This window comes from Microchirus variegatus, assembly GCF_963457635.1.
Source record: "Microchirus variegatus genome assembly, chromosome: 2".
NCBI classification, from domain to species: Eukaryota; Metazoa; Chordata; class Actinopteri; order Pleuronectiformes; family Soleidae; genus Microchirus; species Microchirus variegatus.
Window position 1 is genome coordinate 42,722,905 of NC_139803.1, and position 21,900 is coordinate 42,744,804.

Sequence of the window (21,900 nt, forward strand, 5' to 3'; positions counted from 1 at the left end):
TTAATAAAACGGAAATTACGGTTTGGGTTTTTTATTTATTTATTTATTTACACTTCCTTTATTTGTCTTTATTTGTAGTTATTGGAGAACTATCTTTTAACTAATAAATGTCATAACTGTGAATAATCATTAAATATCTTAAAATATCCTAATCAATGAACCTGGATATTTAGCATCATGGATTAAAAAAAAAAAAAAATTACAAACTATTACTGATTTTTTATTTTTTTTAATTAAAAAAATATATATAAATAAATAAACATTGTTTATTTGGAGGAGCTGATTATTATTTTTATGAAAAAATATCTAATTCAAATATACAATAGAAATCTCAAATTGAGATTAGATACTGTTTAAAATTTTTATTTATTAATTAATTTAAAAATATATCTTTAGTCCGGATCTATGTTTATTTCAGCATCGAAAACAAATGATTCAACACCAATCCTGCATTTTTTTCTTATTATCTTCCTTAAATTAATGAAGATATTATAAACTGAATATGAGTCTGGGAATAAAAACTCAAATCAAGAAATTGATTTTATGAATTGATGATGTAAATATGACAGAAACAACATCGTCAGAACACACACAAGAATAAATAAAAGCTGAAATTATCGTACAATTTACTTATTTGGTCCAAAAAATAAAATTAGAGCTATTTATGTCATTATTGACTTATACAAATGTATACTTTACTTTACTTATTTTCTGTTTCACAGCGTCTACTCGCTTCCACAGTAACTGTCCAGCGTCTCCACGTTTTTTAGCTCGTTGAACTTTGGCTGAAGGTCATGAAAAAGTTGGTGGGGGAAGCAAAAAAAAAAGGTCCTTTAAAGCACTGTTGTTGAGGTAGTGTGTGTTTGTTTGTTTGTTTGTTTGTTTGTTTGTGTGTCTGCGTCATGTTTCGGTGGTTTTCGGTTCATCATTTCTTCATCAACTTCTGTCGATCCAGAAACTTCTGTCGTCTCGCGACTGGAATCTCGTCCAGATTGATGCCATGGCCGGTGGCCCTGAGAGACAACAACAACAACAATGTGAACAACAACAAAACGAACCTTTCCCCCCCCCATGGCAGGATGCGTCCACCAGGGGAGCCCTTTTATCCTGTTAACCTGCTTCTTAACTGATACGATTTGTCATTAAAAGGTGCAGAGTTTGAACATATGAAGCTAAAAATGTCCTTCGTACGCAGACGACATTCTTTTGTTTGTGACATTCCCCCAATTTCCGACCATCCCAACGTTTTTTGGAGAATTTTGCACCATGATCTAACGACAAGATACGAACAAAAAACATAAACACGAGCATAAATGTTAGTGCTGGGCGCGATAGCGGCGGTTAAACGTGCGCCAACGCTAATTCACGGCGCGCTTCCATGACGACTGACCGGAAAAAAGACGCGCGTGACGTCGTGTTTGCGCGACTCCCGAGTGTTAAAGTGAGTCGCTAAAGTGACGCTAAACTTTAAAAACAGAGGCACACATACGCAGTGACGCAGGTACGCTAACGGAGCTAAAGCAGCTAACGGAGCTAACGGGTAAACGGTGCCTGGACTCTGGTGTCGCGGCGCGTAAACATGACGTCGCGGCGCGTAAACATGACGTCGCACGCGTATTTTTCCGGTCAGTCTTCATGGAAACGCGTCGTGCGTTAACCTAGTACCCAGCACTAATTTTTTTGCATAAACATATATATATATACACACATATACATACATATATATATATACACATATACATACATATATATATATATATATATATATATGTATATATATATATATACATATATATATATATATATATATATATATACATACACATATACATACAAATATATATATATATACACACACACATATGCATACATATATATATTTATACACATATACATACATATATATACACACATATACATACATATATATACATACATACATATACATACATATATATATTTATACACATATACATACATATATATACACACATACATACATATATGTACATACATATATACATATATATGCATAAATATATATATACATACATATATACATATATATGCATAAATATATATATACATACATATATACATATATACATATATATACATATATACATACATATACATATATATATACAAATACATATACATACACATGTAAATATATATACATATGTATATACATATACATATATATACATACATATATATATTTTAAAATAACATTGCTTTGTTTTTGTCATCATCCCCCAAGATATTAATTCCGATTGATCAGTTTTTGAGTTTAGCAATCAACTCTAGAAAATAAGAAGTATAGAAACATCACATTATAGTTACCACATTATTATTTTATCAAGATATTTTGTATATATATATATATATATATTTCATTACATAACTAATTATTATTATTCCTTTATATAAAGTGTGTGTGATGTCATACCCTCCGGTGAGATCTGGAGGAACAGGAAGAGGTTTGTTGAAACCGTCGCGACCGATGAGCCAGTAGGTGTCCTCGGTGCCCTTCACCTAAACAAACAAACAAACAAACAAACAAACAAACAAACAACAGCTTCCACGTTAGCACAGTTAGCATCTCGCCCACAACGCTGAACACGAGTCAGCGCTTTTGGTCTTGAAACGGACGAGCGATCGACCTTTGACTTCCTGGTGTCGAAGTGGTATCCGAGTTTGAGGCTGGTCAGGACCTTCACCGTCTGCAGACTGATGTGGATCCTGTACGCTGCAAACACAAGATGGCCGTCCAGTCGTCGTCACTCAAACTGGTCTGCGTTCGTTCGCTCACTGGTTTTTTTTTACTTTTTTACCGTTACATACGCAGTCCTGATGCTTCCATGTGTGACGCCGTGGTGACCGTGTCTCCAAACAGACAGTACCTGGGCATGGTCAGGCCGACCACACCGGCAACCACTGGACCTGAACACAGAGAGAGAGAGACACCTGGTGGATGCAGCAGCAAGTGCAGCTGCACATACTCTACGTGTGTACATATATATGTGTGTATTTATACCTGAGTGCAGACCGATGCGTATCTTCACCTTGATCTCAGGCATGTGTTTGATCTTAAAGGCGCCGATCGAGTGCAGGATGTCCAGCGACATGTTGGACACTTCGGCTGCGTGGCGGGTTCCGTTCCGGTTGGGGACGCCGGACGCCACCATGTAGGCGTCGCCGATCGTTTCCACCTGTGAATAAAACCGTTCTTTTGACGTTAATGTGGTCAGAAGATCGTTGGCGTCAGAAAGCAAAGCCCCTTTCTTTACCTTGTAGACGTCATGAGAAGCAATGATGGCGTCAAACATGGTGTAAAGGTCGTTCAGCAGGTCGACCACCTGCACACACACACAGTTCATTACATATATACTAAATAACTGTTTATGTACACGTGAAAGAACCACAACTGGCAATTTGGAGGAGCAGTGGCCAGACCCAGAGGTTCTCCTCTGGGTTGAGGGCTTCTAGTGCTTCTTCTAGGGCTTCTTCTGTGGTTTTGTCTCCGACTTCTTCTAGGGCTTCCACTCAGGCTTCTTCTAGGGCTTCTTCTGGGGCTTCTTCTGGGGCTTCTAGGGCGTCTTCTCTGGCTTCTTCTCTGGCTTCTTCTAGGGCTTCTTCTAGGACTTCTTCTAGGACTTCTTCTCTGGCTTCTTCTCTGGATTCTTCTAGAACTTCTTCTAGAACTTCTTCTAGGACTTCTTCTAGAACTTCTTCTAGGACTTCTTCTTGGGCTTCTTCTCTGGATTCTTCTAGAACTTCTTCTAGGACTTCTTCTAGGACTTCTTCTAGGACTTCTTCTAGGACTTCTTCTAGGACTTCTTCTTGGGCTTCCTTTCGGGCTTCCTCTCTGGCTTCTTCTAGGACTTCTTCTAGGGCTTCAACTCAGGCTTCTTCTAGGGCTTCTTCTCTGGCTTCTTCTCGGGCTTCTTCTCTGGCTTCCTCTCGGGCTTCTTCTCGGGCTTCTTCTCTGGCTTCCTCTCGGGCTTCTTCTCGGGCTTCTTCTCTGGCTTCCTCTCGGGCTTCTTCTCGGGTTTCCACTCAGGCTTCCACTCGGTCTTCTTCTTGGACTACTTCTCGGGCTTCTTCAAGGCCTCTTCTAGGGCATCTCCTCTGGCTTCTTCTCGGGCTTCTTCTCAGGTTTCTTCTCGGGCTTCTTGCGGGGATTTCTTCTTGGGATTCTTCTCGGGCTTCTTCTAGGGCTTCCACTCGGACTTCTTCTAGGGCTTCTTCTAGGGCTTCTCCTCTGGCTTCTCCTCTGGCTTCCTAGGACTTCTTCTAGGGCTTCTCCTCTGGCTTCTCCTCTGGGTTCTTCTCTGGCTTCTTCTCAAGCTCTTCTCTGGCTTCTTCTAGGGCTTCTTCTCTGGCTTCTTCTCAAGCTCTTCTCAAGCTCTTCTCTGGCTTCTTCTAGGGCATCTCTAAGGCTAATTTCGGCTGAAGAACCTCGTTCTTCCTGTCACGACCCACAACTTGTGACCATGGCTGAGGTTTGGAACATGGACTGACCGGTAAATTGAGAGTTTCGCCTTATCCGACTCAGCTTCTGTCTCTCCATCTCCTGCAGTGGACGATTGTTCATGCCCGACGTGTTTGCCCTGCCAAGGTCACATGACCCTCACGCGGAGGAGAAAACGGTTAACAATGAGACTTTACCTCGATGGGTTCGCTCAGAGCGGAGATGGTTGTGAATCCAACGATGTCGCTAAAGTAAAGCGTGGAGTCAGAGTAGTGTTCCGGCCGGACCGGCTTCCCCTTCTTCAGCGCCTGAGCCACAGACCTGGAGGACAACACCGGGTCAGTAAAAATGCACACACCGACACAGGAAGTGGTGTCACAGCGTCGTACTTGGGCAGCAGCTGTCCGATCAGCTTCTCCGTCTTGGTCCTCTCGATTTCCAGCTCGTCCGTTCGCTCTCGGATCAGATCCTCCAGGTTCGAGCTGTACTGCTCCAACATGCGCAGCATGGAGTCGATGATGTTCGCCTTCTTGCCTCTGTTAATGCCCCGAAACTGCAACACACACACACACACACACGTAGTGTTTAGATGTTCCTCCTCGGGAACTCCAGCAGACGGCAGCACCGACCTGTTTGAAGATGTCGTCGAAGACCGGCCTCTTGTTGGGGTCCTCGTTCCAACACTCGTTCATCAGCGCGAAACACTCGGTGGGAGATTCGTCGACCGAGACCACGGGTCTGCAGAGAGGAGGCGGCTGCTTCAGACGCTCCACGATCTCTGACGGACACAAACGCGTGGTCAGACACGCAAACGGGTTGCAAAGACGAGACGAGACGAGACGGACGCGGGCGTCCAGGTCTCACCGTGCGCGGGCATGTCCATCATGGCGTACGGCGGCGTCCGGGAGATCACTTCCTGCACGATGATGGAGAAGCTGAAGACGTCCCCGGCCAACGAGCCTCCTCTGACCGGACTCCTCAGAAGCTCCGGAGCCGTCCACAGCAGCTCTGAGACACAGAGAGAGAGAGGCGGGGCGTGAGAAAGGGGGGGGGGGGGGCGGGGCTTGGCGTCGCATCAGAACCGCGACAGCGGCAGCGCGCCGACGTTTGTTACCCTGCGGGTCGTCCGTCAGGCTGAGGCTCTGGGAGTGAAGGATCATGGGAAGACCGTAGTCGGTGATTTTGAGGACAAAGCGTCCGTCGACTAGACAGTTTGTCGATTTGAGACGACCGTGACTCAGACCTCGCAGGTGAAGGTACTTCATGCCCTGGAACAACAACAAGCACAATATTATATAAACACAACGTACACTAACTTAGGCCCAGTTCCAGTGTTCTAATGGTCCATTGTGTTTGCTAATGGCGTTAGAAGGCTATTGGATGATTAGAAAACCCTTGTGCTAATGATGTTAGCACAGCTGAAAACAGCACAGTTGATGAATAACAGTGTGACTTTTCATGGAAAACACTAAAAAAAATGGTAAAGGTGACCACAAACTTTTGAACAGTAGTGTACGACATCTGCATTTTCATATATTCTGTTTAGTGCTGGGCACGTTAGCGTGATAGCGGCAGTTAACGGCGTCAACGTTAAAGCACGTTAGCGCATTGCGCGTTTCCACGACGACTGCCCAGAAGAAGACGTGCGCGATGTTGTGTTTACGTGACTCCCGATTGTTAAAATGAGTCTCTAGAGTAACGCTAACCTTTAAAAACAGAGGCACACATACGCAGTACACAGGTAAAGGAGCTAACGGAGCTAGCTGGTAAACGCTGCCTGGACTCCGGTGTCTCGGCACGTAAAAACATTGTCGCGCACGTCTTTTTCCAGGCAGTCGTCATGGAAATGCGTTAACGTACGTTAATGTTGACGCCGTTATATCGCCCAGCGCTTGGTAGTACATGTTGGTCGTGGTTTTCATCAGTGCTAATTGGTGAATGTTGTCATTGTTAGTGTTGTAGTTGGTAGTTGTTGTCATTGTTATTGTTGTCGTTGGTAGTTGTTGTCATTGTTATTGTTGTCGTTGGTAGTTGTTGTCATTGTTATTGTTGTCGTTGGTAGTTGTTGTCATTGTTATTGTTGTAGTTGGTAGTTGTTGTCATTTTTGTTGTAGTCGTTGGTTGTTGTCATTGTTGTTGTCGTTGGTAGTTGTTGTCATTGTCGTTGTTGTAGTTGGTAGTTGTTGTCATTGTCGTTGTTGTAGTTGGTAGTTGTTGTCATTGTTATTGTTGTCGTTGGTAGTTGTTGTCATCGTTATTGTTGTCGTTGGTAGTTGTTGTCATTGTTATTGTTGTAGTTGGTAGTTGTTGTCATTTTTGTTGTTGTCGTTGGTAGTTGTCATTGTTGTTGTAGTTGGTAGTTGTTGTCATTGTCGTTGTTGTAGTTGGTAGTTGTTGTCATTGTTGTTGTTGTCGTTGGTAGTTGTTGTCATTGTTGTTGTTGTCGTTGGTAGTTGTTGTCATTGTTATTGTTGTAGTTTGTAGTTGTTGTCATTGTTATTGTTGTCGTTGGTAGTTGTCATTGTTATTGGTGTAGTTGGTAGTTGTTGTCATTGTTATTGGTGTAGTTGGTAGTTGTTGTCATTGTTATTGTTGTCGTTGGTAGTTCTTGTCATTGTTATTGTTGTAGTTGGTAGTTGTTGTCATTGTTATTGTTGTAGTTGGTAGTTGTTGTCATTGTTATTGTTGTAGTTGGTAGTTGTTGTCATTGTTATTGTTGTCATTGTTATTGTTGTCATAGTTATTGTTGTAGTTGGTAGTTGTTGTCATTGTCATTGTTGTAGTTGGTAGTTGTTGTCATTGTTATTGTTGTAGTTGGTAGTTGTTGTCATTGTTATTGTTGTCGTTGGTAGTTGTTGTCGTTGTTATTGTTGTCGTTGGTAGTTGTTGTCATTGCTCAACCTTGATCAGGTCCATGAGCAGCGACGACTTGAACATCCAGTCCAGTCTGATGTTAGCGTCGGCGAGCAGGTCGGACAAACTTCCGCGAGGACAGTGTTCGACCACGAGAGCAAAGATCCTCGAGTCGAAGAACAGGCCGAGATACGAGTTCAGGTTCTCCTGGCGCATGTCGCGCAACTGCAAGCAGATTTTTCATAAATAACATTATTAACATTTAACTTATTAATAATAATCTACTGTAATCTACTGTAATCTGATGTGTGCGCCGTACTTGGCTGAACAGTCTCTGGGTGTTCTGATTGATGGCCGTCATCGATTTTCCACCAGGAATCTTCTTCATCCAAACCCAGTCGCCCTGGAAACGAGACAACCAATCAGAGCGTCCCATTCACCGAGACAGACAGGTGAGGACATTTGGACAGTGAAGACAGTGAAGACCAAAATGAATGGATAGTTAAAAAAAGGAAAGAGAGAAAACATAATTGGACAATAAAAATGTACAGACAATGAAGACAGTCAGATTATTGGACAGTAAAATCATGAAGACAGATTGGACATATTTTTCAGATTGGACATATTTTTCAGATTGGACATATTTTTCAGATTGGACATATTTTTCCGATTCAGATTGGACAGATTGGACAAATTTTCAGATTGGACATATTTTTCAGATTGGACATATTTTTCAGATCGGACATATTTTTCAGATTGGACAGATTGGACATTTTTTTTCAGATTGGACAGATTGGACAGATTTTTCAGATTTTTCAGATTGGACAGATTTTTCAGATTCAGATTGGACAGATTTTTCAGATTTTTCAGATTGGACAGATTTTTCAGATTGGACATATTGGACAGACTGGACATATTGGACAGACCTCCAGCATTGCGATGTTGGAGCTCTCGGGCGTCGTCAGGATGTAGCTTCGCGCGGCCGAGCGCAGCGGAGTCTTAACGTCCAGGAGACTCCGCATGATGGACTCGTCGTTCAGTTTCTACGTGAACGAGAGAGCGACGGTGAGACGACAACAAAAGAAAAAGTAAATAATCCAAAGCAAGCACAGCCGTCTGAACTTTGACCTCTGACCTTCCGGCTAACTTGCGTGTCGATGAACACGACGTCGTCCAGAGTGAGGACCAACTTTGTGACGCCTGCAGCTCGTTTGTACTTCCTGTCCACACGGAATAATCATTCTCACTGTTATTTATTACATTTGTGTGTGTGCGTGCGCGCGTGTGTTTGTATTTGCAGCATACTGAGGACCAGTCAGGGTTTTTAACCAACAAAGTGAGGTCATTTTTACAGAGTGAGGACATTTTAGCCGGTCCTCACTTTATTTTCATTGAAATCACTTCCTTAGGTTGCTATAACATGCTATACTCAATTTGTCAAAAAAATAAATAAGTGTAGTGTGACTTTTTTGTCAAATTTTTGACCAAAAATGATTTTTAAATTTTTTTGTCAAATTTTGGATGACATAGTATAGTATGACGTTTTTGTCAAATTTTGGGTCAAATTTTTTTTTCAAATTTTGGACGACATAGTATAAAATTAGATGTTTTTGTCAAATTTTGGGCCCAAAATTTTGGGTCAAATTTTTTTTTAACATTTTGGACGACATGGTATAAAATTTGACGTTTTTGTCAAATTTTGGGCCAAAAATTTTGGGTCAGTTTTTTTTTCCAAATTTTGGACGACATGGTATAACATTTGATGTTTTTGTCAAATTTTGGACCAAAAATTTTGGGTCAAATTTTTTTTGCAAATTTTGGACGACATAGTATAAAATTTGACGTTTTTGTCAATTTTTGGTCAAATTTTTTTTCCAAATGTTGGACGACAGTATAACATTTGTTGTTTTTGTCAAATTTTGGACCAAAAATTTTGGGTCAAAATTTTCCCAATTTTGGACGACATAGTATAAAATTTGACGTTTTTGTCAAATTTTGGGCCAAAAATAAAAAAATAATAATAAAAAAAAAAATCTAAAAAGTTTTCCAGCCGTTTTTGCTCTGGGGCTCCACCTGCAGACATTTTATGGTACTGCAACCAGTAGTAGATCTTTGTCGATGTCATTCATGAAGTAGATATTTGTAATTGTGTTGATTTATAAAGTGGAAATGCTGGTCCTCACTTTGCCAGCAACCCAGTCCTCAGTATGCAGCAAGTACAAGAATGTGTGTGTGTGTGCGTGTGTGTGTGCGTGCGTGCGCGCGCTAACCTGATACAGTAGTAAAATGCACCAATCCCGGCACAGAACAACAGACAGATGAAGAACATGGTCACAGTGTCGACACCTGCAGGCGAACGGGAAATGAAATCAGCACGATGACATCACTTCCTGTTCATGTGTCGTACACAGATACACACACACACACACAGGTCAGTGAACTCACCGCCGCTGCACGCCTCCTCCGGACTGAACCAACAGAAGCTGGCCGCGGGGGGTTTCCCTCCGGGGAACGTGAAGGAGTGGCTAAGCGGTTTCAAACCGCCGACCGCTCCGTCTGCGTGCGTCGGAGCGAGCGTGTGCGTCGGAACCAGGCGGCCGCCGTCGCTGCCCAACACCACGTACCTGGCCTGCAGGCCACGCCCCTCTTTACCACCATACAACACCTGAGCAAACACAGATTTATGGATTACCAGTTGCAGATTATTAGTTTATAGAATGTGAGATACAGTTTATACTTTATGGGTTACAGATTATAAATTCAGAATTAGTTATAAATTCGAAATGAAAGATTTGGGGTTGTAGATTTTAAATGTAAAGTTTGATATATGTATATATGAAAGAATATGGGATATTAATATATACATATACGTGTGTGTATATATAAAGAATATATACACGTATATATAGATAGATAGATAGATAGATAGATAGATAGATAGATAGATAGATAGATAGATAGATAGATAGATAGATAGATAGATAGATAGATAGATAGATAGATAGATAGATGTACATACATACATGTATATATATGTACTTACATACACATATATATGTACATACATAAATACATATACATATGTACATACACACTTACATATATATGTACATACATACATACATACATATACATATATATGTACATACATACATACATATACACATGTATAAATGTACATACATACATACATATGCATGTATATATGTATATATATATATGTATTTATATATATATACACATAGATATACATTTATATGCACACATATATAAATAAACACATATATATATATATATATACACATATACATATATATAAAATCTAAAGTTCAACACGTGCACTGACCTGATTAAAGCCCTGAAATTCAAAGCCTCCATCTGATTGGACGAGCTGGTCACCATCCACCCAGTGCCCGCCCCCTGCCTGACGACGCTCCTCCACCGCCTTGGCGACGAAGTACACCATGTTAAAGATGGTGCCAAAGAAGGGCGACACCTGCAGGCGGACGACATCGCACGTCAACGTGTCTGTTTGTGTTGGTGTGGTTGACTTTTGTTTACTTGTTGTTGTTTACCTCTGTCGCGGCGATCGGTGAGCGGATCTCTCGGTCGATTTGAGCCTGACGAAACGCTTCGTAGAAGTTCTGGTCGGACGCCATGGTTACGGTCAGGACAGAGCCGTAGGCGTGGCGGAGCCGCGTGTTGTTGGTCAGCTGAGGGAACACCGTGTCCTGATTGGACGGCGAGAGAACCAATCAGAACCACAGCGACGTAAGAAAGGAACATTTTCATCATCAAATTTAAACTACGAACACTGTCAACGACATTTTTTTTTTTGTATTAACGTTGTCATGGGTTACCTGGTAGGGCATGGCGTACAGCAGAGCGTCGTACGGTATGAAAACGTAACCGTCAGACACCATCCCCGTGTCCAGAGCAGCCAATAGGAGCTCCCGCTGATCCTCTCCACCAATCAGGACGGAGCTCATGCACATGATCACCACTGACACAGCAACACAGGGAACTTAATGAAACATACAAGTTGCTAACAGAAACAATAACAAACAATATTATTTATCAATTATAACAGAATATATTTTAATTATGGGGGATTTCACAGATTCCTCCGCGCTGACCTTTGACCTCGTCGGCCTCCCTGATCTCCCTCAGAGCTTCCCGAGCTCCCGTCTCCATGGTAACCACGGGGTCGACCGGCAGACCCATGGCGCGCAGTGCGGACGCCACTTCCTGTCCGGTGCTTTGCCACAGGTTGGACGGAGCTGGCGTTAGGGGGAAAAGAAGCGGTTACAGTTAAAGCTACCGAGGGGCGTCGTGCTGCCAGCAGGTGGCGCTTGGCGGTTTCTGGCCGAGTCTCTTGTGTCGCATAGAAAGTTCCGAGAAGATCGGTCGACGTACGGCGAAGTTATGCGACACTGTAAGGGGTTAGGTCGAATTCAAAATGGCCGACTTCCTGTTGAAGACAAGTCAGATTATTGGACCCGAAAGTCATGAAGACAGTCAGATTATTGGACAGTAAAGTCATGAAGACAGTCAGATTATTGGACAGTAAAGTCATAAAGACAGTCAGATTATTGGACAGTAAAGTCATGAAGACAGTCAGATTATTGGACAGTAAAGTCATGAAGACAGTCAGATTATTGGACAGTAAAGTCATAAAGACAGTCAGATTATTGGACAGTAAAGTCATGAAGACAGTCAGATTATTGGACAGTTAAGTCATAAAAACAGAGTATTGGACAGTAAAGTCATAAGGACAATGAAAACAGTCAGATTATTGGACAGTAGAGTCATGAGGACAGTCAGATTATTGGACGGTAATGTGGAAGACAGTCAGATTATTGGACAGTAAAGTCATAAAGACAGATTATTGGACAGTAAAGTCATAAAGACAGATTATTGGACAGTAAAGTCATAAAGACAATGAAGACAGTCAGATTATTGGACAGTTAAGTCATAAAGACAGATTATTGGACAGTAAAGTCATAAAGACAATGAAGACAGTCAGATTATTGGACAGTAGAGTCATGAGGACAGTCAGATTATTGGACGGTAATGTGGAAGACAGTCAGATTATTGGACAGTAAAGTCATAAAGACAGATTATTGGACAGTAAAGTCATAAAGACAGTCAGATTATTGGACAGTAAAGTCATGAAGACAGTCAGATTATTGGACAGTAAAGTCATAAAGACAGTCAGATTATTGGACAGTAAAGTCATGAAGACAGTCAGATTATTGGACAGTTAAGTCATGAAGACAGTCAGATTATTGGACAGTAAAGTCATAAAGACAGTCAGATTATTGGACAGTAAAGTCATGAAGACAGTCAGATTATTGGACAGTAAAGTCATGAAGACAGTCAGATTATTGGACAGTAAAGTCATAAAGACAGTCAGATTATTGGACAGTAAAGTCATGAAGACAGTCAGATTATTGGACAGTTAAGTCATAAAAACAGAGTATTGGACAGTAAAGTCATAAGGACAATGAAAACAGTCAGATTATTGGACAGTAGAGTCATGAGGACAGTCAGATTATTGGACGGTAATGTGGAAGACAGTCAGATTATTGGACAGTAAAGTCATAAAGACAGATTATTGGACAGTAAAGTCATAAAGACAGTCAGATTATTGGACAGTAAAGTCATAAAGACAGTCAGATTATTGGACAGTAAAGTCATAAAGACAGATTATTGGACAGTAAAGTCATAAAGATGATCATTGTTCGTACCATAATCGTTCTTCTTTAAATTCTCTAAAATTAAAAATAAAACTTTAGAGTATTTCCTGTTCGTTAGGCCACGCCCACAGCACGATCACCTGATATGACGCCAACGTGAGCCCAGCGGAAGAATCGCAGCACGGAGAACAGGACTCTGCTGGGCGGCGTGATGGGCGGCAGGTTCGGCCAGTTAGCGTCCAGACAGCCCGGCGAGGCTAGTCCCGCCTCCCAGTGCTGAGCCAATAAGGAGGCAGCGTGACAGAGGGAGGGGTTAAAGGGGCCGATGTAGGCGTGGCCGTAACCCTCCATCTGTCCAAGTTCTGTAAGCGCTGGGGAGGAAAAAATAAATGAGTAGCTACGTACGTTTAAATAAAGTTTGTTTGGATCAAGTTTTAATATTTACTTTTTTGTTTTAAATAAACGAAATAACAGACGAACCTTTGGAGGCGGAGCAATCTTCGCTGAGCAGTTTCACGTCGTACCAGTAGCCTCTGCTCAGACTGCTGTCGCTGCGTAACCGCGACAGCGCCAGGTTAGCTGCTGCTGAAGGCATGGCCCGGGAGAACACGGGGTCACATGACCACGGGCCAATCAGGGCCAGTTTGAAGGTCGCCGCCCGCGCCTCCGTTAAGCAAAACGACCACAGACACGCCCACAACGACCACCGAGCGACCCGCATCACGACCACCTGTGGAGTTCACACACGACAGGAAAACGCTAATGTCCTACTTCCACTGTGCTCACGGCTGACTGTCGTGACCTTTGACCCTTAAGGCCGAGCTAATACTAGAGAGCGCTTAGAGGCTAAATATAGCAACGATGCTAAATATAGCAACGATGCTAGTGGTCTTGACACAAACGGAGAGGCGGGGCATCAATACCGTACACACACCTGACAGATGACGTCATGTTTCACAGCAATGTCAATAAAGTGAAAGAGAAACGGACTCAAGTGAAATGCATTCTGGGATTTTTCTCCTGTCTGAAGGGCGTTTCTGATACACCAGACAGAGTGAGACCTCCTCGTACGAATCAGCCAATCACAGAGAGACACTCGTCAGGAGTTTGTCGATCAATATCACCTCAGGGTACGTTTTTTAGGTACGTTACCTGAACGTACCTAAAAACACCTGAACACAACCGAAAGTTACCTAAAAACACCTGAACACAACTGAAAGTCACCTGAACGTACCTGAACACAACTGAAAGTCACCTGAATGTACCTAAAGACACCTGAACACAACTGAAAGTTACCTAAAAACACTTGAACATAACTGAAAGTCACCTGAACGTACCTGAACACAACTGAAAGTCACCTGAATGTACCTAAAGACACCTGAACACAACTGAAATTCACCTGAATGTACCTAAAGACACCTGAACACAACTGAAAGTCACCTGAATGTACCTAAAGACACCTGAACACAACTGAAAGTCACCTGAATGTACCTAAAGACACCTGAACACAACGGAAAGTCTCCTGAATGTACCTGAACACAACTGAAAGTCACCTGAATGTACCTAAAAACACCTGAACACAACTGAAAGTCACCTGAATGTACCTGAACACAACTGGAAGTCACCTGAACGTACCTAAAGACACCTGAACACAACTGAAAGTCACCTGAACGTACCTATAAAACACCTGAACCCAACAAAGTCACCTGAATGTACCTGAACACAACTGAAAGTCACCTGAACGTACCTAAAAACACCTGAGAATAACTGAAAGTCACCTGAATGTACCTGAACACAACTAAAAGTCACCTGAATGTACCTAAAAACACCTGAACACAACTGAAAGTCACCTTAACGTATGTAAAACACCTGAACACAACTGAAAGTCACCTAAACTTACCTAAAAACACCTGAACACAACTGAAAGTCACCTAAAAACACCTGAACACAATCAAAAGTCACCTGAATGCATGCACACATACACACACACATACACACAGTGTTACCTTTGTGTCAGATCTTCATCTGAAGAAAAAAATCTTCACTTTCATTCGAAACGATGATCTGCGATAAAGTGCTGATGTCAGGTCGAACAAGAGTGAGAGAGTGTGTGTGTGAGAGAGAGAGAGAGTGTGTGTGAGTGTGTGTGTGAGAGAGAGAGAGAGGGGGGGGGGGGATTACTTCAATCCTGTTTGAGGATCTTTGGCTACAGGTTTGACTCTGTGATGAGAGGATGACTTACTGCTCGTGTGTGTGTGTGTATTCAGCCAAACGCTGAACTTCCCGACCGATGACATCATCGACCTTCATCTGATGTCACAGCTGGAGACAGGTGACCTCACGTCTGTCGGGTAAAACAGAGGCAACGAAAAAGAAATGTGTTTAAATCATTTTAAAATGCTTTTGTGCATTCTGTGCTTGTGATGCACACTTGTGTCACATGTGTGTTACAGTGTGAAGGTGTGTAGTTACTACAAGTGCTTCTCTTAACCCTAATCTGGATTAGCTTCCTCCTCCATCTCCTCCTCTAAGATCACAGGTCGCAGCTGGTCTGCGGCCAAGAATAGAGGCAGGATTAGACCTGCACTGATCTGCCTGGAATGGCCTGGAACAGGTCTCCACGATGTGCCAGCTGGGTCACGGAGCTGCCGTGAAGTACCTGAGTCACACATGGGGTTACATGGTGCAGCCACTAGGGGGTGGAGTTCCATCCATCCATCCATCTTCTACTGGTTTGTCTTGGTTACTGTTTGTAGTATTTTGCAGACTGCAAATCATGTTTATGTTCTGAAATCATGTTTTGGCGTCATGTGGCGCCACCTACCGCCGTCCACCAATCACTGCAGTCAGTAGAGTCTCAGCTCTGAATTTTGAATTTGGCTGTAGTAACAGTTTTTGGCCACATTCTTACATATGGCGCCTTTAAACACGAACGAAGGAAGAATATAAAAGTACGTTAGCCTGTCCATGTAATTAATATATTGAGTATAAATACCACAAATATCTCCCCACGGAGCTCCACGTTTATACTTTTTTCAACTTTTTACACATTAAACACACTATTTAGATTAATATTCACTGTTTTACATTAGTTTAACTTTGCTATTTTCTTCATTTTTACACAAATTTCCGTGGCCCACACCCTGGAGCTCCACAGCGGGGACAACGACCACCACCTACCCGCCTCCCTGGAGCCCCAGAGCGGATACAACAAGCACCACACACACGCACACACGCACACACACACACCCTGGAGCTCCGCTGTTATACTTTTTTCACCTTTTTTTACACATTTTTCACACTATTAACTAATCGAACTTGTCAGATATCAAGGTTTCTTCCCTCTACTACTACTCACTTACTGTTTATTTGTAAAAATAACTAAACTAAATCTTAAAAAAAAATAAAAAAAATCGTCATGTCATAATTTTACAATAAAGGTTTCTATTTGTTATTGTTTGAACGGTGATTATTGTTGTATGTTTGTTTGTAAAACTAGCAGCTATAGGGTGCTACTGTCTGGTCCGGCCCGGACCAACATGGCGGCGCTGTTGACATATTTCTACGGTAGCCCGGAGCGGCCCTGCTCGAGCTGACACCGGAAGATGGCAGTAATGCAACTCCGCGGACGCAAGCTGCGATTAAACGGCCAAGAAGAAGAAGAAGAAGAAAATAGAAGGACAAAAAATAGCAATAGAGAAATAGCTGCAGAAGAAGAGCCCGAGGAAGAGGAGGAAGAGGAGCTGCTAACCTTTTTACAGGGTTTAGACTGCCTCCGCTCCCACAGTGAGTCGTCCCTCTCCGTGTTTCTTCGCAGATGCTCGGGTCCGTTCGGGTCCTTACACCGCGCAAAACATGCTAGCAGCGGCGGCGGCGGCGCTAGCCTCGCTGCGGCTAGGCTGTTAGCATGTTGTCCACAACGCTGGAAGGATTTCCATTATCGGACACGCCCCTTGTTTCAGCGCCCTGTCCGCTGTCTGACCTCCGCTGGCCGCGTCCACGCTGACCCTGCGGTGAGAACCAAATTCCCGTGAGAAGACGCTGGTTTTGTACGCTGCGGCGTTCGCCGGTACACTTTGAAAAACGACCGTAGAAATCAGTCGGCTCACCGTGGCTATGTTTCTCGGCTCGTCCTGTTGTGTCGCTGTTTGTTATTGCTGACCAACGCCGAAGTGGAAAGTACCAACTGTTTGTTTGTGAAGCGTTTAGTTTGTGTTTGTTTGACTTTGGAATCCGATGCTAAGAAGTTGTCAGATATTAAAGTGTCGGTTATTTGTATGGAGTTTGGTCAAGTGCCTCTTAAAGTTGTCGTCACAGCTGATGTTTACCTGTCTTGTACCTCTGGTCCTCAGCACCTCCTCCGTTACGGTGGAAACCCGCTGCTATGACGCAGGACAAGGCTGACGCTGCGGCAGCGGACAACATGGAGCTCCAGGTGTCCGAGCAACACTCCGCCCCCGAGGACGAGCTGAAGAAACCCGGGGAAGAGTCGATCAAAGCGGAGGAAGACGCGAGGAAACCCGTGGAGGCGGTGAAGAAACCCGCGGCCCGCTGCCCCCGCCAGGGGAGGCGGGGCAAGAAGGGCAAGAAGCAGACGCCTGCAGTCAAGAAGTGGGGCGCAGGTGACAAGAGGCGTGGTCAGAAGGACAAGAGGCGTGGCTTAGAAGAGAGCAAAGAAGGCGTGACGGTGAAGAGGATGTGGAGCGGCGGGAAGCGTCAGTACTGCGTCTTCTGCCGGCGTCCGCAGGTGAAGATCGCCCGCCACCTGCTGAGGAAGCACAAGGACGAGCCGGAGGTGGTGGCCGCCAGCACGCTCCCGACCGGGTCCAAACAGCGCCACCTGCTGCTGGAGCATCTGCGCTGCAGGGGCAACTACCTGCACAACATCGAGGTATCGTCAGCGCCGTCTGCTTGTCCGTTTACCTGTCGGTGTGCGTCCGTCTCTCTCCGTGTCCTCACCTGTTTGTGTCTGCCGGCGCTCTTAGGTGATCAGACAGGGCAGTGGCGAGATCATCCCGTGCCGCCAGCCATCGGAGGAAGTAGACGCGAGGAACTACCTCCCGTGTCCGCTGTGCCTCGGTTTCTTCCTGCGCTCGGATCTCTGGAAACATCAGGCGTGCTGCCGCAAGAAGCTAGCCTCCGACTCCATCTCCATCATAGAGAAGCCCTTCGAGGACATCGGCGACGGCGCAGGTAAGTCGGCGTGCGACGGGGCCGACGGCGACGGGACCGCCGCCTCCGTGGCAGACTCGTCGTCGCTGTCGTCGTCGTCGTGCGACCCGCCCAGAGATGCGGTCGCAGGAAACGCGACGGGGACCTTTGAAACCGGGTCCAAACGGGCCGCGACGGAGGAGGTCGGCGAGGACCAGAACGAGACGTCCGAGTTCGGCGCAGAGAGGCCGAGAAAGCGCAGCAGGGTCCAGGCGGCGGCGTCCCGCCTCCTGCCGATTTCGGGTGGCGCGTCGGAGAGCTGCAGCGAAGTCCTGCACCGCATGAACCACGATCACATCTCGCACGAGGTGAGTGCGACGCCGCGAGGGCTTAGAAATGGGACACCCCTTAAATGCAGATGCGTCTTCAGACTGTAGGGGGCGGAGTAACGTGAAACATGCGTCCAGTCTGTCAACTCCAAAAAAGAAGAAGAAGAAGAAGAACACATTTACGTCACGATTATTTATTACGATCCGTTTGTCAGTCAAGTTATTAGGTTGTCAGTTAAACGATACCAAACAATCGCTTGTCCGCACCTGATTGGCCGGCTATTGACAAAAGATCGTAAAATAAAAATAAATGTTACGCAACAATGACGTCAGTAATCCATAATATGGGCCTAAACTAAGATAATACGATGGTTTTCATCGTTTTTATATCTCTATTAACCAGAGCCGTTTCTTTCTATATGTGGACTATGCAGCTGCATAGGGCCCCACAGCCACCAGGGGGCCCCCAAACTGCGAGTTCAGACTCATATTTGATTATATTTTTGAGAAGTACCGGTCTTTATTTGCATGTATTGGATGCATTCATTATGCATATATTTGCATAATGTGTAAGTGTTTGTGGGGCAATCAGAAAAAGTTAGGAATCTCTACCTCGAGTTTGAAAAAAATAGGGGCCCCCAAATAGTATCTCGCATAGGGCCCCCAAACAGCTAGAAACGGCCCTGCTATTAACAAAGAAAGTACTTAATTTGTAGCGTACTGAACTCGTTTCGCTGCTTTCGGCGCCATATTTGTTATGTCAAAACACGCAATGCATTCTGGGTAGATCCTTGCTCCCAAGGGTGGTCTCTGAAAATCAACGTCATTTTTCTGAGAATCGGGGAAAGCACTTGCACCAGCGGGAGTGCGCATTTTTTGAGATTGAATTCACCCTTATACTCTCAACCCCAACCCAGGTCAAATCCGATTGGCTGATCTGTAAATATGGAAATAAATTAATGGAGAACCAGGACGGCGGCCAGAAGCGGTACGACTACGTCAGTCAGAAACTGCGGGACCTCGGCAGGTTCCTGCTGGCGGCCAAATCTCTGGACTCCAGCATTCAGACCCTGCTGGACGTTCTGGCGCCGGGCAACCTCAGCCTGGCGCTGTCCGCCGCCAGGAAGGCGTCCGGGTACCGGTGGATCCGGCCGCCGCTGGCGGTGAAGACGACCCTGAAGACGGTTTGCGAGATCGCCATCGGAGAGAGTCTGCAGGACGGGGACTGGGAGGCGGCGGCTCAGACCACCGATTTCTACCACATGCTGGGGAGGGACTGGGACAACCTGGGGCTTATGGAACCAGACCTGGACCCTGACGCGGGTAAGAACACTTGGTCAACCAACCCCAAAACTGTATTCTTAACAACAGGGTATGTTGACAAACTGTAGATGGTACGACGCCCCATAGGTTTGTAAACAGGAAACCGATTTTGATCAGTAACTTCAGGGTCTCGTGTAGGCCACTCCTACAACCCGATCAACGATTCCTGTGACCCAGAGCAGGCCACGGCATGTTAGTCCTGATCCTGAAACCCTGTCCACCTCCCTGTTTTTCTTCCAGTCCCTCCTGAAGGCAGAGCCAAGCTGAAGAAACGATTCACCCAGTCCTGGAACAAGAAGCCGGGTCAGAGGGTCAAGCCGCGACCACAGGGTGAGTGAAGTCCAAAACCTGAACCCTGAAACTCTTCCCCGTCTGTTTCAGACATCCCTTCCCAGACACGATGCAATTCTCCGAGTCGTCCAGTAGATGGTGTTGTTGACCTCCTTGTCTTTCTCTATGTCAGCAGTGCTTTCAAAGAGCAACAGCAGACCTGTGACCTCCACGACGCCACCAGAGTCCACGCTGCAGGCTCCAGTCTCAGGTGAGTCCTGATAAGTCAGTGAGAAGCATTGTTTTTAAGAGAATCGTATCGTCTTAACACCTTCTCCACCTTCATCAGTTCCCATGGCTCCTCGAAAGGTCCACCGTCGCCCCTGGTCAACGGCAGAGAAGGAAGCGGTCTGGAGGCAGCTGGGTGTCCATGTTCTGGTCCAAACAGTGCCAGGGAAGGAGGTCTGCCAGCGCTGTCTGGACATGGAGCCGGTCCTCAGAGGGCGACACTGGAAAGACATCAAGAACCAGGTGCACAATCAAATCCAGAGCCAGAAGAAGCAGCAGTTCCACGCTCAGATGGACCTACAGGACAACCAAGGGCCGCAGAACCAAGGGCAGCAGAACCAGACGCAGCAGAACCAGACGCAGCAGAACCAGGAGCAACAGAACCAGGAGCAGCAGAACCAGGAGCAGCAGAACCAGGCGCAACATAATCAGATACAACAGACCCAGGCGCAACAGAACCAGGGACAACGAGACCAAATTCCAAACCTGAAAAAACAGCACCTCCACTACCAGGCGCAGATGGACCAACACAATAAAGACCACATGCAGAACCAGAAGAAACAACAGTACCATGTTCAGATGGACCAGCACAGCCAGGACCACACCCAGAACCAGAAGAAACAGCAGTATCACATCCAGATGGATCACCAGGAACAGGACCACAACCAGAACCAGAAGAAACAACAGTACCACGTTCAAATGGAACAACAGGACCACCTACAAGCCCTCAAAAAGCAGCCGTGCCATATCAGACTGGACCACCAAGACCACGTTCCGGTCCTCAAAAAGCAGCTTTATCAGATGGACCAGCAGACTCTGCAGGCCAGCATGGAGCGGGACACGTCGTTGCTGTCGGGACCTTACGGACCCGACGGGCCTCACAGAGCCCCAGGACTCTCACTTGTGGAGCGGGACCCCATCATTTGTCCTTATCCACTTCAGCAGAGAGGCCCAGGGCCTCACATGGAACAGTTACTGCCCAGAGCAGAGTGGACCGACGAGTCTCTGGTTCAGAACTACCCGGTCAGTAGGCCGTTGGCCCGGAACCTGCTCCAGGACACTCCTCCAGGGGGATTGCCGCCCAATCCGCACCCTGGACACGGTCACTTCTGATGGCCAGGCCCACAGGGGCCTTATCACGACACAGAACCGTCATGTAAGACCAGCGGTCTCTGGACTCTGGACTTAAAAACAAAAGGGACCTTTTTCCACCACGCGGACTGAACCTTTAGCTGAAACCTTTTATTCACTGTGTATCTGCAGAAGTTTTTATTCACAGAAGCGTTTTCTCTGCGCACTTTTTAAATCGCAGGACTTTCAACCGCTAGAACTTTTTACTCGTAGAGCAGCGGCCGTCACGCGGTGGAAACGTTAGGTCCGTGTTTTTTTCACATTTGCTCCTAAACAAATCCAGTCAGTGTTATTGTGGTCGTCATGGTAACCTCTGTTTTCTCTCCCTGTCTGTTTGTGTTTATCACCACTAGAGAGCAGAGTTACCACACAAAGCTTG

The 21,900-nt window shown here is 45.1% G+C and overlaps 2 protein-coding genes across 2 annotated transcripts; one reads left to right on the forward strand and one right to left on the reverse strand.

Moving 5' to 3' along the window:
* Positions 1-837: 837 nt before the first annotated feature.
* Positions 838-17,395, reverse strand: LOC310944333 (retinal guanylyl cyclase 2-like). Its single transcript, XM_083910095.1, has 26 exons — positions 17,358-17,395; positions 15,272-15,373; positions 15,036-15,106; positions 13,510-13,759; positions 13,170-13,400; positions 11,467-11,610; positions 11,191-11,333; positions 10,906-11,061; positions 10,677-10,826; positions 9,776-9,995; positions 9,601-9,676; positions 8,466-8,550; positions 8,257-8,373; positions 7,650-7,733; positions 7,379-7,555; positions 5,592-5,745; positions 5,342-5,485; positions 5,107-5,255; positions 4,867-5,030; positions 4,675-4,798; positions 3,294-3,362; positions 3,041-3,215; positions 2,848-2,946; positions 2,667-2,752; positions 2,453-2,538; positions 838-1,013 (listed from the first exon to the last, which is right to left on the reverse strand). Exons 4-26 carry the CDS (start codon positions 13,748-13,750, stop codon positions 926-928), a joined length of 3,162 nt encoding a protein of 1,053 aa, XP_083766221.1. The 5' UTR covers positions 13,751-13,759; positions 15,036-15,106; positions 15,272-15,373; positions 17,358-17,395; the 3' UTR covers positions 838-925.
* Positions 16,697-21,844, forward strand: LOC310944334 (uncharacterized protein). The gene is made up of 7 exons (XM_083910096.1): positions 16,697-16,815; positions 17,382-17,920; positions 18,015-18,548; positions 19,427-19,832; positions 20,073-20,162; positions 20,299-20,373; positions 20,452-21,844. Exons 2-7 carry the CDS (start codon positions 17,414-17,416, stop codon positions 21,501-21,503), a joined length of 2,664 nt encoding a protein of 887 aa, XP_083766222.1. The 5' UTR covers positions 16,697-16,815; positions 17,382-17,413; the 3' UTR covers positions 21,504-21,844.
* Positions 21,845-21,900: the final 56 nt, after the last annotated feature.